Below are 17,454 nucleotides of genomic sequence, written 5' to 3'. Positions count from 1 at the left end.
CGACGTACGTGTCTCTCTCGACCTCGGTCTATCCTTCGACGTCGATCGATGACTCCCTTTCGACGTTGACGCTTTACCCTTCGACGTCGACACACGATCCTTCGACGTCGGACGTCTTTCTTCCCTCGACGTCGACCTCTCACGATCCTTCGGCGTCGAACGTTGCACTCCCGACGTCGTCCTTACTGCAATCGACACCAATTGTCTCGACGTCGAAAAGGATTTCGACGGAGACTGCCGAGACGCTGAACCTTTCCTCACCGGCGAAGACCTCGACGGAGCCCTCTTCGACGCCGACACAGCTGACGGCGATCTGGTTCTCGACGTCGAGCCCACCTTTTTTGACGGCGACGCTCCCTGGAGTCGATGTTTCTTAGTTCTACCTTCTGGAGACGCTGATCTTTGACGTTTAGGTTGAGAAGATGGCTTAGCTGATGGTACCAAGCCTTTGGAACTCTTCTCACCACGGTTTTCTCTCTCCAGAAGGCCCAGTAACCTAATTTTCTCCCTTTCTCTTAAAGTCCTATTTGAAAGGTTGAGGCAGTGATAACAATCTTCCACCTTATGAGAAGCTGGAAGACACACCACACAAACAGAGTGTGGGTCAGTTTTCGACATCTTCTTCCCACAGGAAGGTCATTTGTAAAATAAAGGTGGCATTCTGACTAAAAAACACCAACAGTTTAGTCAGAAAAGGATAACAAACCACCACCAACGCTATATTTTGCCAAAAAAATGATAAGAAAAAACCAACTTCTGACAGAAAATACTACAAATGAGTAGAGCTCAAGTTCCAGGTTCCTCACAGAACAAGCCGGAAAAAAGAACTGACCTAACTGTCACCTGTGGGGCATGATGGGAACAGAGTTCTCCTGGAGGCCTTAAAGGCAAAGTGTGCAGATTCTCTGGGGCCTTAAAGGCAAGGTGCCAGTCTGATTTTCTGTACACAGACATTTTTTTTATATGCAGCCTTTTAGGCTAATAACTGTTTACAACAGGTTCTTTGATGAAAATAAAAGGTTTTTCATGGTTATGAAATGCATTTTAGGCTCATGCCTGTTTATTGCATTTATACATAGCATATTTTCATGCTTCAGAACGTGTGTAAGGTTTGGTTTGATTAGCCTATGTATGAATGTTAGGCTGCATATTATGGTTATTATACATGTATATGTGTATAATTGGTTAGTACCATGTACTTTTGGTTATATTTACACATATATATGTATATTGTTTATGTGTTCCGGGTTCCCGCTCATGGGCGGAGATAATTCAGTGCTTATGACTATTAATGAGTATCCCCTGGAAGAGAAGTAGTGTTAGCCCTCGTGTACAATTGACGCCAACCCACTGGCTGCTAGGGTTAAAATGCAAAAATACAAAACAAACCAAGATGGCCTATAAGCTTCAGCAACTACTACTAGTGTTAGCGCAGCGTAGAGTAGCAATTGTCTGGAAGGGTGTGGGGGCCCCTGAGGTCACAGTGTGGCTGAGGATGCATGTGAATGGGCCTTAGCAGAGGAGGTGCACATGTAAAGGTGTCAGAGATGAGAAACTAGAACGAGGTTGGTACCAAGCCATTTGCTCTATTTGCATTATTTCACTCCAAGGGCTAGGATCCTCACTTATTTTGCATCTATGTAGCATTTTTGTTTTTTGAGAATGTAAGCGTTGTACCACAAATGTCTGAATTGAGACTTATTATGCCTTGAGAAATGTTCAAAACTCTGTGGAGTAAACTTTACCAGCAGTGTCAGAATGCTTGTACCGTGATGTTTACTAAGAATCATATGCACTCACGTGTCTCGTTCAACTGGGAGCGGGTAAAATGTGCCACATGGCCGATGTAATGAATGGGCTGGCCACGCATCTCACCATCCGCACAGTCGCTGCTCTGGGACTTCACTAAGAAGATCAGGTCGTCGTCCTTCACGTGACACTGCTTGGCCAGATCTGCATCCCGAATCCAAACTGCAAGTAACAGGAGGGAATTAGTAAATTAACTTTTAAAACATTCCCTCAACAACCTCTTATATAACTGACTTTTATGCGGGAACATATATCAAAAAGTTGTTGCATTATCTTTTGGAAAGGTACAATAATAAAGATGTACAAGTTACTTACCTTCGGTAACGATGTATCTGGTAGAGACGATTCCAGACGCAGATTCCTTAATGTAGAATTATGCCCAGGCGTGAGACTGGATCCCAAAAATCTTTTGCCACAGCATATTTGCACTGCACTCCGGGGGACGGCACCAGGTGACTCCGCCTGGACGTTGTCAAATCAAATGTCAACATTGTATGGGCTCTGTTCAAGGCGCTGACACAACAAAGTATTCTGATGCTCACATCACTTCCCGTTGTGGATGGGAGAGCGTCATTTAGGGGTCCGGGAACATGGATGAATAAAATGGGGGGGGGGGGGGGGGGGGTGTCTCTCGAAGGGCGTGGCTGACGTAATTAAGTACGTGACTGAAAAGTACATAAGCTAAAAATCTGTGCTTAGTATAGTGTGCCACCCGAGTGCTGCTTCTGCCACTGCATCCAGATATATAATACAACACGTAACATTCACCTACAACAAGTAAGGACTATTGGCTTTGTCAATGGTTCTTAGTTCCAGAAGATAAATACGCAACAACTATGGCTGCGTTTTCTAAAATATTAAAAATGTTTCAGTTCTGAAATGATGAGGCTGCAAAAGACCTGTAAAGAGCTTCTTTGGAGCCCCGCCCAATGAAACCCTGCTCTGCCCTCTGAGGGCCCCTGTCAGTCCCCTCTGCCCTCAAGAGGGGGTCGTTTTGTTAGGATGTGTGATTTCCGGCCTCTGCCCTAAGTGGGCTGGAGAATCTGTAGTTTATGTCTATTTACTGGACCAGTGTGACGCCTCTGTCCTTAGAGGGCCTGGAAGATATGCCGGTCTGTCTCCAGCAGGGGTTGAGCACAGAAGCAAATGTGGAAATAAAAAAGATGGCGGGGGTCTGAGACTGAGACTTAGACTCCGGAGCACAAAAGGGTCCAGGCGGCCCACTGGGGGCGGGCGAGGGTGCGTCTCCGACATTTAAACTGCGCTCTTAAAAGGACCAACAGCAGCTAAGCTCCCCCAGCTCTCAAACCACCACAAGTCAGTCGAGGTTTTATAGAAAGGGGAGAGAAAGGCAAATCAGACAAACTCAATCAATGATTTCCCATGATTCAGTGGTGCGTAGCGACAGGTTAGTGGCCGGCCAAGGCTCCTTTCTGCCCCTCCTTTTGTTACCGGGTGTTGTTAAAGTGAAAGCGCCAGAGATCTAAGAAGTCACATACCGGAGAATGAAGCGTCGCAACGAGCTTCCGAGTGACAAAAACCTTCTGGCAGGGAAAAAGCACAGCAGTGTCCGGTGAGATGCCGGCGCTGCACGCGACGGGACACTACTAATGATAGCTTTAAATATACAATTACAAGCGCATACCGCTGCAGCTGCCATTGTCCTAATGAGTGTCTCTATAAAATAGTGCTCAACCACCTGATAAAGCCCACCATGTCACGCCGCAAGTACGCGATCCAGTCCGGATGGGCGAGCTGAAAAGGAGACAGGGCAGGAACAAAGTAGCCTCATTTTAAATAGGGAGCGAGCGTTTACCATAAACGATGACACCTGCCAATAAAAAGGATGGGCGGGGCTTCCACTCCACTTCTAAAATCTCCTCGATTACAAGAGGCCTCGCAGAGCGAGCAGTGCACGCGATGCAACGTAGCAAGACCTAACAAGCATTAGAAATGCAATAGGTCTCGGATTTTTTTGAGTTAGAGCTAATGGAATTGTAAATGGCAATGTGTTTTAGCCATGTGTTATGGAGTGTCTCTACCAGATACATAGTTACCGAAAGGTAAGTAACTTATACATCTGATAGAGACATCTGGCAGCAGATTCCTTACCTTGGAATAGATACCAAAGCCATACCCAAAAGGGAGGCGGGTCGGCTGGTTGAGGGGAACCCACGGGGTTGTCCCTCACACTGCTGTCTCCCTCACACTGCTGTCTCCCTCACACTGCTGTCTCCCTCACACACTGCTCTCACACACTGCTGTCTCTCTCACGCACTGCTGTCTCTCTCACACACTGCTGTCTCTCTCACACACTGCTGTCTCTCTCACACACTGCTGTCTCTCTCACACACTGCTGTCTCTCTCACACACTGCTGTCTCTCTCACACACTGCTGTCTCTCTCACACACTGCTGTCTCTCTCACACACTGCTGTCTCTCTCACACACTGCTGTCTCTCTCACACACTGCTGTCTCTCTCACACACTGCTGTCTCTCTCACACACTGCTGTCTCTCTCACACACTGCTGTCTCTCTCACACACTGCTGTCTCTCTCACACACTGCTGTCTCTCTCACACACTGCTGTCTCTCTCACACACTGCTGTCTCTCTCACACACTGCTGTCTCTCTCACACACTGCTGTCTCCCTCACACTGCTGTCTCCCTCACACTGCTGTCTCCCTCACACTGCTGTCTCCCTCACACTGCTGTCTCCCTCACACTGCTGTCTCCCTCACACTGCTGTCTCCCACACACTGCTGTCTCTCTCACACACTGCTGTCTCTCTCACACACTGCTGTCTCTCTCACACACTGCTGTCTCTCTCACACACTGCTGTCTCTCTCACACACTGCTGTCTCTCTCACACACTGCTGTCTCTCTCACACACTGCTGTCTCTCTCACACACTGCTGTCTCTCTCACACACTGCTGTCTCTCTCACACACTGCTGTCTCTCTCACACTGCTGTCTCTCTCACACACTGCTGTCTCTCTCACACTGCTGTCTCTCACACACACTGCTGTCTCACACACACTGCTGTCTCACACACACTGCTGTCTCACACACACTGCTGTCTCTCACACACACTGCTGTCTCTCACACACACTGCTGTCTCTCACACACACTGCTGTCTCTCACACACACTGCTGTCTCTCACACACACTGCTGTCTCTCACACACTGCTGTCTCTCTCACACACTGCTGTCTCTCTCACACACTGATGTCTCTCACACACTGCTGTCTCTCTCACACACTGCTGTCTCTCTCACACACTGCTGTCTCTCTCACACACTGCTGTCTCTCACACACACTGCTGTCTCACACACACTGCTGTCTCACACACACACTGCTGTCTCACACACACACTGCTGTCTCACACACACTGCTGTCTCACACACACTGCTGTCTCACACACACTGCTGTCTCACACACACTGCTGTCTCACACACACTGCTGTCGCACACACACTGCTGTCGCACACACACTGCTGTCGCACACACACTGCTGTCTCACACACTGCTGTCACACACACTGCTGTCACACACACTGCTGTCACACACACTGCTGTCACACACACTGCTGTCTCTCTCACACACACTGCTGTCTCTCTCACACACACTGCTGTCTCTCTCACACACACTGCTGTCTCTCTCACACACACTGCTGTCTCACACACACACTGCTGTCTCACACACACACTGCTGTCTCACACACACTGCTGTCTCTCACACACACTGCTGTCTCTCACACACACTGCTGTCTCACACACACACTGCTGTCACACACACTGCTGTCTCTCACACACACTGCTGTCTCTCACACACACTGCTGTCTCTCACACACACTGCTGTCTCTCACACACACTGCTGTCTCACACACACTGCTGTCTCTCACACACACTGCTGTCTCTCACACACACTGCTGTCTCACACACACTGCTGTCTCACACACACTGCTGTCTCACACACACTGCTGTCTCACACACACACTGCTGTCTCACACACACACTGCTGTCTCACACACACACTGCTGTCTCACACACACACTGCTGTCTCTCACACACACTGCTGTCTCTCACACACACTGCTGTCTCTCACACACACTGCTGTCGCTCACACACACTGCTGTCTCTCACACACACTGCTGTCTCTCACACCCAGAAAAAAAGGTGTACCTGTCAAAATATCCAACCTTTTCCAGTGTGGAAAGAGAACACTGTGGAGCTATCAAATACCATTAAACATGCATTTGTAGATATTTACAGATTCACAGTGCATTTCAACCATGGAAATATTGCTTCCCAACCACTGTACGTAGATTTGTGAAAAGATGGTGAAACTAGCTAACATCTAACCCCTGATACAATGAGCCCTAGTGTAATCCAAGAGGTATTATCAGAGCTCCGATACAATATGAACGCAGCCGTAATTTATCACCTCTGTAGATTGTATGAAAGGTATAAGTGGATTTCTTTTATAAGAACACAGAGTTCTGAAGCATTGTGACCCTTTAACTAGCAGATATTTTATAAAATTCCACACCATTGGATGCGGTACGGTTTGCTCGCCATGCAGTGTTGATGGAGGTTTTGCTGGGCTTGATCGGGGGGCTTCGGGAGCACATAGGGGAGGGGTAGGTAAATAAAGAGGTACACGCGAACAGATCTATCAAGTATGAGGCCCGTGCTCTTTAAGTTAATTCGTGGACTCGAGTTAAAAATGAAGTTTTACTTCACTCTGTCATCATTCATAGCGCTAGATAGACCTGAAGGTTTCGGAGCGCTTTACAAGACAGGAGTGTTTGAAACTCTCCAATCTGACCTCGAACAGCCGTGAGCTTTTAACGTGCCTCCTCAAATGAAATAAACACGTCTCCTACATATAAATCACTCAGTTCCCAGTACCTTCTTGCAATCCACTCCGCTGTCTTTGCCGTCTCTTTCAGGTTTTAAAAGCCTGGAAAGTTTCATATTTCCAAGTGAGGCATAAAGGGGAGTCCCTGCACTACATAGCGTCAGACTGCAAACAAAGGCAGCTGCTGGGCCTGGCGGCGTCCTCGCATGAATGCAGTGAGTGTTTAACAAGAACGGAGTACAACACAAGTATTTATGTCGCAGATGCCATGACGCACACTTTTCTCTCTTTACTTCCTGCTGGTGTAAAAGGTTTTTAATCTTCTTTATGGGGTCATCTGTTTCGCCCCATAAAAAAGATAAGAAACCTTTCACGCCACTAGTAAGTCAAGGAAGCCGGTCTTAAAAGGACGGGGCTTAAAGAGAAAGAAGTACGTCACTAGGACCTCTTCTCCAATGGCTGGCCACCGTTTAGCATGAACCGTGATGCCTGCCAATCGAAAAGAAGGGCGGGGCTTAACCTCGCTAGTGAAAAATACTCTAAGTCGTTAAATCTCGCCAGCTCAACTGCGCATGTCTGCACAGCCATCGCAGGCCGAGACCTAAAAAAGGGAGAGTATGTCAATTTGGGAAACAACTCCAGTAAGCGGAAGCAAGGAGGAACCTATGGGCAACTTGCAACAACTCAGAAAAGCTCGCCCACTCAAAGATATTGGTCCAGACCTCACTGCCTCGACAAGAGGTGACGACGTAGGAAGAGGATAGCAAGGCAACCGGCATGTAGACATAAATGTAGAAACATACAATTATGTAGAGATAGAAAGAGCCAGGAGCATAAACATGTATATATGGGAATATACCTAGAACAGTAGAGGGCAGGTAGGAGCCATTTTGGAAGAGGAGACTATGAAACCTCCAAAGGAGGTGGATGACCATGTCGAAAGCAGATGGCACCAGGGAAAAACATAGAACACCGTACTAAGGAACACCAACCAACGCATGGGGTCCACATGATCTCCAGGCCCAGGTGAGAAGAGCAAGGTTATATAATAGCGTACAAGTACCCCACATGGGGTATGTATACCCCAAACAACGGGAGACACCTCTTCGGGCAATAAGCCAGGCCAAAAGAACGCAGTTGCAAACCGAACCTGTAAACTAAGTTCTGAGCTGTAATGAAATTACCGAACTGAGCCACCGGCTGAATATCACAGTCAGAGGACACAGCAACCTGTGGAACACTGCCACAGAAGGCCAACAGGAAACTGAAAGTAAAACGCATCCAAGGGATGCTAATATAAGGGTAAGCACCCTTGAACACAGAAAAAAGAAGACGTAAGGCTCAATGCCCATGTTAAACACAGAGCGCATCTAAAGGATGCAAACTGAAAAAGTACCACAGAAGACAGGCATAAAAGGGCCTAAGTGGGGGGACGAAAGCCCACCAGAAGCCGGTGAACCTCCGACTCGGCGTGAGCATCGAAGAGAAAAAACCCCATCAAAGGGTAAGTCAACCAGTCGCTCCCGGATATTTTCAGGGAAGATGCTATCTCGCAACCAAGCGTGACGCCTTAAGGCATCAGAACTCGCCATGGCTCGGCGTAAAGAATCCGCAGTATCTAAGGGTGAACGGATTGTGAATTTGGCAAGGTCGCTGCCATCCCGGATGAGTTGAAAGGAGATCAATGCGATTACCTTCAGAGGTGGCAGTATGCAAAGACTCTGCAGAGTCCCACAGAGCAGAGGTAGCCCAAGCCAAAACACACACTGTATTTAAGGATCGTAGGGCAGCACTAGTGGATGCAAAGACGTTCCTACCCCATAACTCAAGCCACCTGGACCCCAGAGAGGGAGGAAGAATTAGAGGGGGCAGAGATGGAAAGGCAGTCTGCAACACAAACCCCTGCGCATCAGGGTGCACAAAAAGACAGACCGGATCATGTGGCGCTGGACAGTGGCGGTGCAAAACTGAACAAGCCACCGGGTCACCTGAAGCAGGTCGAACCCAGGTACCCGAAAGGGCATCATAAAGGGACGCCTCAAAAGGCAAAAGCGGCTCCATATTTCCAGACCCACGGTGGAGGACCACAAGCAAGGGGTACACAGACAAAGGGGTAGAGGGGGAGTTGCATATTTAAAATGAGAGTGGCCAAAGAGACAACTCTCAAAAAAGCCGCATTAGCCTCAGTAGCCCTCTGTGGAGGGGAAACAGCTTATCGGTGGGGGAGGGTTGCAAGCTGGCCCACCCAAGACACTGAGGATGCGCCCAATGCCCCACGGAAGGAAGCCCCATGGAAGAATGAGGATCCTGACAGGGCTCCTGGGGAGGCGAACAGCCTGCCGGATCTGGGAGCTTCTGAGGAGGCGCCACAAATTCCAAGGGGAGCACTGGTAACACTAGCTCCGGTGACGTTGGACGGGAGGGCGGCGCCAAACTCTCTCCAGAGGCCTCTATAGAAGAGTACGGAACTCAGCTTCAACACAGCGCCGAAACGACCAGTGTTGGCACCGATTGTGCCTCGCCAGACGCCGACTCTGCAGCATCCGGCGTTGAGTCTGCGCCATCCAGCGCCGAAACTATTACAAGCTCCCCCTCTGAAGGAGAGGGCGCCGGGGCCAGCGAGGCAATCTTCCGGCGTCGTCTCCGTCTCGTCCAGGACAGGCTCCGATTCCGGAGAAAGGAGCAGAGGCAGAGCCGAGGAGGCGAGCCTCCAGCGCCGGGACGACCCTGACCCCGGCTGGGGTGTGCCCAAGTCAGGGCTATGAGCACCAGCAACCACCTGCAGCGCCGCAGGGAGCCCTGCAGGGCTATGCGGCGCCGCAGAGGCGCCATGGATCGAAGAGGGGGGCCCAGCTCCACCGCGCCCAAACGACTCCATGTGGAGCATTGAGGGGGGGCCCAACTGGGCCATGCCCGAACAACATTACATCTCCGACGTTCCTGGGAGGCAAGGGCTCAAGTGGCGCCGGGGGCGAACCCGCCTGCGAGTCAGTCATAGACCCCATGAGAAGCGGAGGTCCCGAGGACACCCCAGAAAAGGGAGAGGACCCAAGGAAGGCCTGCAAAGCAGTAGCATAGGCCTCCATTTGTGCCAGAGTCGCCCCCACACCCGGAAAGGGTGGATAGAGGGGGAGGGACGCATGTTAGGAAAGGTCCGAGAACAAGTGCCTCTGACAACAGAAGAAGGGGAGATCAATGACCTAGGCGACAAGCGCCTTGACTTACCAAGTGGAGAACGGCGGCCCGGAACCCAGAGGGCGATAGAAAGTGGAACCGAATAGTAGAGGGACCTGCAGTCGACGACAAGGTCGGGAGCGAAACGACTCCGACCGGGACAGCCATGCCGAGAGAAGCTTCATACGGTGCTCCCGCGGAGACTTCGGTTGCAGACGGTGGCAGGCTTCACAGTCCGTGGAGTCATGGTGCTCGCCCAGAAACCCCATACAAATAAGATGTGGGTCCGTCGCGGACATTTGCAGCGAACAGGAATTTCAAGAGTTACAGTCCGAAGGCATCGCACACTGTTCCCAACGCAAAGCGCAGAAAATGAGGCCTGAAAACAGGCCAGAGAAGCTCACTCCTGATCCGTGTTGCACGCGGAAAAGAAACTAACTGACGTCAGCGCGCCGGGAGGGACTTATATGACCTCGCTGACGTCACGTATGTGGACGACGTCGGGCGGCGTCGTGTGGCACCGTCGCCCGGCGTCCAGAGGTGCTGCAAAAAAAAATTCTGGATACAGCATGGGGATATTCTAAGTTCAGGAATCTGCGACTAGATGTCTCTATCAGATAATACAGGCGCCGAAGCTTAACACGCACCCACAGTGTAACACCAACAGAGAAGGGAAAAAAAATTGTCCCCCCAACGAGCAGATAAACAACCAAAGATTAAAGATAAGTACTTAGGCCCTGCTCCATGGGAGGAAACGAAAGACAAAACAAAGGGAAAAAGAGGAAGGATTGACCACTAGCAAGTAAGGGTTTTTAAAGGACACAAACAAAAAACTGAAGAGCAGTGGGGGGGCTGTAAGCCTACAAAGAAGTATATACTAAAGGTCTATACCAAAATATATAAACAGGTCTCAAAAGCTTGACCTAAAAAGGAAACTAGCAAAGGCATTGCAATGTAGAAAACGGAAGCAGTCATGTACACCTTAATGGAAGAGTAATGCAGGCAAAAATTTGAAATGTGTAAGCTGTATAGCAAATTTTGTCTCCTCTTGACAAGTAAAAAGGTTGATAAGTCTCTGTAAGCCACAGATGCAGAAAGCACATAATGTCTTTGTGGATTGATGTTTGGCTGGGAGTACCTGAGGCAGTTTCCTATGGTCTACTATCTTATTTAGGGAGGAAGGAATTCAAGATGGACTAGAGCAGAGGATATTGACCAAGAGTGGAGATTTGGTCTGCACAGTATTCTCATATCTTGTCTCTTAGAGACCAGGAAGTCAGTCATGATCCTCTATCTTGGCCATTTATAAAATCATATTAACTTTGGAAATCTCAATTTATTGATGTATCATGCCTTTGTATAGGTCTGGCTCCTACTTCTGTGATCCCAGAAACTTTGTTACAATTAGAGTGTCCTTACGTGGCAGGAAATCTTGTTGACCCGATCGAAAATGGTCCATTTTTATTGTTTTTAACTGATTTTCCTTTGTTGAGATGAGCCTCTAATTGGGTAGCAGTCACTAGGATTGTTGTACAATGTATTGCTTAAAAATGCAATGTACTGAGCAGCAGATCACAGAACTCTGTTATGGAGCTACGTGAAGTATTATTGGCGAGTACACGTGTACTGAAACGTGGGCCTTTGTTTCATCCCGTATGAGTGTAAAATTGTACATTTCCCAGCTTCAGGTGATTGCTATATTTTGAAGCATTGAGTAATATTAATGGCATTTCTTATTTGTGTATGCGGACATATGGGAATGGACTCCTGAGATTTCAACTCTTTAGTAAACTCAATGGCAGGAACTGAGTTTTATCAGCTCAGAAGGACTTGGCACTCTCAGTTCTTTAAGGGGCCCAAGACAGTCATCCAAGGCATAGCTGAGCTGTGTTGGGTTTGTGTGTTATGTTCTAAATGTACTATTAAGGTAACCAGTGGGCAGTTTACCACACTGATACAGAGAATCTAAGTGCCAGAATACCAGTTGTTTATAAAGCATTCTTTGATAATCAAGGTATTGTTACCTGCATCGACCAGAAGAATCTTGAGGCAATATCTTTTTGTGTGTGTGTTATTTGCTGACAAATACCCATGAAGATGAAAGGGAGAGTTAAGGGATTCAGGGAATCCAGGGGAGTCCTATCCCCTTAAGTAAGTCGGAATGATATAGGTAGGTAGGAAACTTCAGAGGAGCTCCACCAACATACCCAACTTCACAACAGAAAATATGTATTTGATGGGGAACGATCCTTGACCCCACCAGGTAGGTCGCTCCCCCTCCGCACCGCACAGCATGTGTCTCCCTGCCCCAGCTGCCACTGCTGAGGAAGTTTGAGGCCCTCCACCACCCGCAGGTTACCACCTGCGCCTCATCCCTGGTGGCCAGTTGTAGGCAGGTTTGTTCATCCACCGCTTTATTGCTTTTATTGTATTGCCTGTATTTTCATTGTTGTGTCTGTGACTGCTGTTGTCGGTCTTCCCACACTGCCTGTACGTGGTCCGTGCCCCTTTTTCTTCCCTCTGTACCCCTCGCTGCCCCCGTATCTCTGCCCGCTTTTCCCTTATGTGCCCCTCACTGCCCCTGTGCCGTTCTGCCTTCTTTTCTCAGATGCCCCTGTATTTCTGTATTCTGCCTCTGTGCCACTCATTTTTCCAGTATTTCTGTGCCCTTTTTGCCTTCTGTGCCACTCGTTTTTCCCTTATTTTGTAGCCCTTTTTGCCTTCTGTTCGACTCGTTTTGTGTGCCCTTCTGCCCTCTGTTCCACTCGTTTATTTTGTGCCCTTTTGCCCACTGTGCCACTCGTTTATTTTGTGCCCTTCTGCCCTCTGTTCCACTCGTTTATTTTGTGCCATTCTGCCCTCTGTGCCACTCGGTTTTTCTTCGTTTTTGTGCCCTTCTGCCTTCTGTGCCACTCATTTTCCCTTGTTTGTGCCCCTTTTGCCTTCTGCTCCACTCGTTTTTGTGCCCTTCTGCCCTCTGTTCCACTCGTTGTTTTGTGCCCTTCTGTCCTCTGTGCCACTCGTTTTTTCCCTCGTTTTTGTGCCCCTTTTCCTTCTGTTACCTTTGTTATCCCACGCCGCTGCGGCCCCGCCCACCTGACTGCCCATTTGCTGCCCCCGCCGCCCAGCTGCTCCTCCCTCCCACCTTCCCATATATGCTGGCCGCTGTGCGGCCGCGCTACTGGCGCCGAAGGCAAGCACGTCTGTGCCCGTCCGTGCCTGGACCGCGCTCAGCACCCCTGGCCCCTACACCCGCAACAACCGCCGCCACTACAACACCAGCACTCTGCACGCTCTCAACTCTGACGGAGCAACACCTGCTTCAAGACAGCCCCGAAATGCACACACGGCCCATTCCCCTGCCAGAACTGCAGCTTCACCAGCCTCAGAGCCGACAAACCACCCGCCAAGAAAGAACCCAACCACCTCTGATGTAAACTACTGAACACCCGCTCCGCACGCAAGCATGCCGTCAAGCTCTGGGACCTGCACGATACAACATCTCCGGACGTTGCCTTCCTGACAGAGACCTGGTTTAACGACTCCTCCGCACCAGACATCGCCATAGCCATCCCAGACGGCTACAAGATCACCTGCAGAGACCGCACCAACGGAGTTGGAGGAGGAATCACCATCGTCTACAAGAGCAGCATCAGGGTCTCGACTAGCACCGATGAGGCGCTCAGCACTGCCGAACACATGCATTTCCAGATCCACACAGACCCTAACTCCACCCTCAGAGGCACCCTCGTCTACCGACCTCCCGGACCCCACCCCCAGTTCAGCGACTCCATTGCCGACTTGATCAGCACGCCCGCCCTGACCTCCACCGACGACATCCTCTTCGGAGACCTGAACTTTCACCTTGAGAACAACAACGACAACAACTCCACAACCCTGATCGATAACCTCGCCAACCTCGGACTGAAGCAACTCGTCACAACGCCCACTCACTCCGCCGGCCACACGCTCGAGCCAGGCTTCTCCTCAAGCCCACACGTCTCCGTCAGCCACACCACCTAACTCCTCTGGACCGACCACCGCTGCATCCACTTCGCCTTCCAGAAACCCACCACACACCACCTCACCCAACAGATCCCCCGCCGCTGCTGGAGAAAAATCACAGAAGACCAACTACACGCAAATCTCGCTCTCAGCCCACCCACCGAACCCTCCAACACCGGCGACACTGCCCACAGCCTAAGACGCTGGATAAAGAACTCCGCCAACACCCTCGCCCCGCTGAAAAAACCCCCCCACAGAGACACCAGCAAGAGGGCCAGCTGGTTCACCTCAGAACTCCTACCCTCCAAGCAAGCCTACCGGAAACTAGAGAAGAAATGGCACAGTGAACAAACTCCAGACAGCCACGCAGCACACAAGGACGCCATCCGCAACCACCACCACCTCATCCGGGCAGCCAAGAGTACCTCCTTCAAACAACGCACACAATAGCAAGGAGCTCTTCAACATCATGAAGGAACTCTCCAACCCCAGCTCCAACACCAACGACATCCCGCCGTCGCAAGCCCTGTGCGACTCCCTCGCCACCTTCTACCACTGCAGATAGCAGACATCCACAAAAGCTTCAAAACCCAGACAGCCCGACAGAAATCAACACAACAGACCCTCCGCACACCATCGACCACGACCCCCTGCTAGCCTGGGCCAGCGTGAGCATCGATGACCCCATCAAGACCATACGCACAATTCACTCCGGCTCCCTGTCAAACCCATTCCCGCACCACCTCTTCAACAGAGCAAGCAGCTCCATCGCACCCCACCTGCGCAACGTCATCAATCTCTCTCCTTCGAGACCGCGACCTTCTTAGAGATCTGGAAACACGCAGAGATCAACCCCCTACTCAAAAAACCTAAGGCAGACCCAAGAGATCTCAGGAACTTCCGGTCCATCTACCTGCTCCCCTTCCTGGCCAAGGTCATCGAGAAAACCGTCAACAGACAGCTAACCCAATACCTTGAAGATAACAGAATCCTGGACCCTTCCCAGTCAGGATTCCGCAGCAACCACAGCACCGAGACTGCCCTCATCGCCCCTACCGACGACATCAGGACCCTGCTGGACAATGGCGAGACCGCAGCACTCATCCTCCTAGACCGCTCTGCCACCTTCGACACAGTCTGCCACCACACACTACGCGCATGCCTCCACGCCCCAGGGATCAGAGATAAGGCTCTGGATTGGACCACCTCCTTCCTCTCCGGCAGAACCCAGAGTGTCCGCCTCCCCCCATTCCTTTCCAAAGCCTCCGAGATAATCTGCGGCAGAACCCAGAGAGACTGCCTCCCCCGCCCCACTCTGTTCCAAAGCCTCCGAGATCATCTGTGGCATACCCCAGGGATCCTCCCTCAGCCCGACGCTGTTCAACATTTGCATGGCCCGCTTGCACACGTAGCCCGACAGCACAACCTCAACATATACTCCTACGCCAACGGCACTCAGCTGATCCTCTCCCTCACCAAGGACCCCATTACCACCAAAGCCAACCTCCACGAAGGAATGAAGGCCGTCGCTGACTGGATGAAGACCAGCCGTCTGAAGCTGAACTCGAGATGGAGGTCCTCATTCTCGGCTCCAACCCTTCAGCCTGGGACGACTCCTGGTGGCCGACGGCAGTGGGGGCAGCCCCGACACCCACCGACCACACAAGCAACCTGGGAATCATCCTCGACTCAACGCTCTCAATGACCAAGCAAGCCAACGCCGTCTCCTCCTCCTCCTTCAACACCCTCTCATGCTCCGCCAAATCTACAGATGGATCCCAACAGATACAAAAAAAGAGTCACCCAGACCCTCGTCAGCAGCAGACTCGACTACGGAAACGCCCTCTACGCGGGAGCTCGGACCAAGCTCAAACGACAACAATGCATCCAAAACGCCTTGGCACGACTGATCCTCGACATACCACGCCACGGCCACATCACCCCCCACCTAAGAAACCTGCACTGGCTCCCCGTCAACAAGAGGATATCCTTCAAGCTCCTCACCCACGCACACAAGGCTCCACAAGACCAGCCCAGTCTACCTCATAGACGGCTCTCCTTCTACATTCCCAACCGCCAGCTACGCTTCGCCGACCTCTCACTCGCCACCATCCCGCACACCAGAAGAACAACCACCGGTGGGAGATCCTTCTCCCACCTAGCCGCCAAGACATGGAACACCCTCCCACTGAGCCTACGACAGACCCAAGACCTGCTGACCTTCAGGAGGATACTTAAGACCTGGCTGTTCGATGAGTAGCGCCCCCGTGCATTGAGACCCACACGGGTATGTAGTGCCCTTTATAAATGATTGATTGATGAGTTTAACAGAGCATGTAATTCAGGAAGAAATACAGACTATGATTTGTCACGAAGCACAAACACACAACTGTATATCATAGGCTTAACACAGAGTAGAGAGGGTAAGCACTCGGAGGCTACGCCAGGATGGTAAATAGCCTTTTACAAAAATAAAATAGACAATATCAATTAAGGGTCTCAAGAGAACTATACGGATTAGTACAATGAGATTATCGTAAAAGTAGATTATGGCAAAAGTACAAAGATAACAGTAAAAATGTAGCAGTGCATTTCTAGTTAAGCTAAGAAAAACAAACAATTATAGTGATTATGAACGAAAAATTTTGGACATTTCAACAGTAAATGAAAGGACAAAAACAATCATAAATTTGCTTATGACATTGAAGCACTAATAAATATTTTGATAATTAAAGTACTACTTGAGATTGTAAAGACTAAAAAAAACAGGATACAGTTGCAGTTTTCAATCGCATTTCTGCAAGTCGTTACCCATTAACACACAGGATACCACAAACATTTAAAGAACTTCGCATAGCAACACATAAAATATTTTCATCGTAGGTCAAGATTTACAAAGTTGTATCTTGTTTCTGTTGTAAAACCCATTTAAATCAAACTGAAGCATTTACTACTGAACATTGCAAAAACAAAGGTCTGCGAGTGTGATGTGCACAACTGGCCCTAATTGGTAGTTATGGACACACCACTGATTAATTATTCTGGTGTAACAGTAACATAGCGATTAGTCCCTGGCCCAAATGCAGACCGACAGGCCCAAACAGGCAGAACACTTAACTGCATGCCTTTTACTGGGCCATCCAAGCAAAAACACCCTTTAAGGATCGGTTTTAAAGTCATGAGAGGGTAGAAGAGAAGGGGCATTGGAAGGAGGGGTGGGGGTTGTGGGTGAGTGTGTGTGTGGGGGTGGGGGGGGGGGGTTAAACTAAACCTACTTAAGATGACCACTGGTCTGTCTAAATACCATTAAACTGAATTGGTGATTTCCCAATCCAGGGTGGTCACAATTATCAAACTTTATGTCCACCACAAATAATGAGGATGATGTAGTTGCCTGTATACCAGCCTACTGGTGCAAGGCCTCAGCAGATGGATGAGTTTCTTCCAGTGTGCCTAATCTACAGAGGGAACCATTGATCTTGGTATAAATGAACAGAGTCCATGCAGGGAAACAGACATGGTGCTCGATCTTGTGGTGTGCTGTTTGCACACCACAAACACTTTTGTGGTAATCTCCAGCAACAAGGAGTTGCTGGTGAACAATAGGAAC

The 17,454-nt window shown here is 49.9% G+C and overlaps 1 protein-coding gene across 5 annotated transcripts in view; it reads right to left on the bottom strand.

The window, feature by feature from the left end:
* SETX (senataxin) overlaps window positions 1-17,454 on the bottom strand; it is a 631,151-nt gene that overhangs the window by 251,129 nt on the left and 362,568 nt on the right. For all 5 annotated transcript variants that reach the window (XM_086924766.1, XM_086924768.1, XM_086924765.1 and 2 more), the window contains one exon: window positions 1,801-1,971. In XM_086924766.1, coding sequence (XP_086780892.1) covers window positions 1,801-1,971 — 171 coding nt within the window. The remainder of the gene's footprint in view (window positions 1-1,800; window positions 1,972-17,454) is intronic.

The sequence above is a fragment of the Lissotriton vulgaris genome, chromosome 5, assembly GCF_964263255.1.
Source record: "Lissotriton vulgaris chromosome 5, aLisVul1.2, whole genome shotgun sequence".
NCBI lineage: Eukaryota > Metazoa > Chordata > Amphibia > Caudata > Salamandridae > Lissotriton > Lissotriton vulgaris.
The sequence above is the reverse complement of the archived record's forward strand: the minus strand, read 5'-3'. Positions and strand labels throughout refer to the sequence as shown.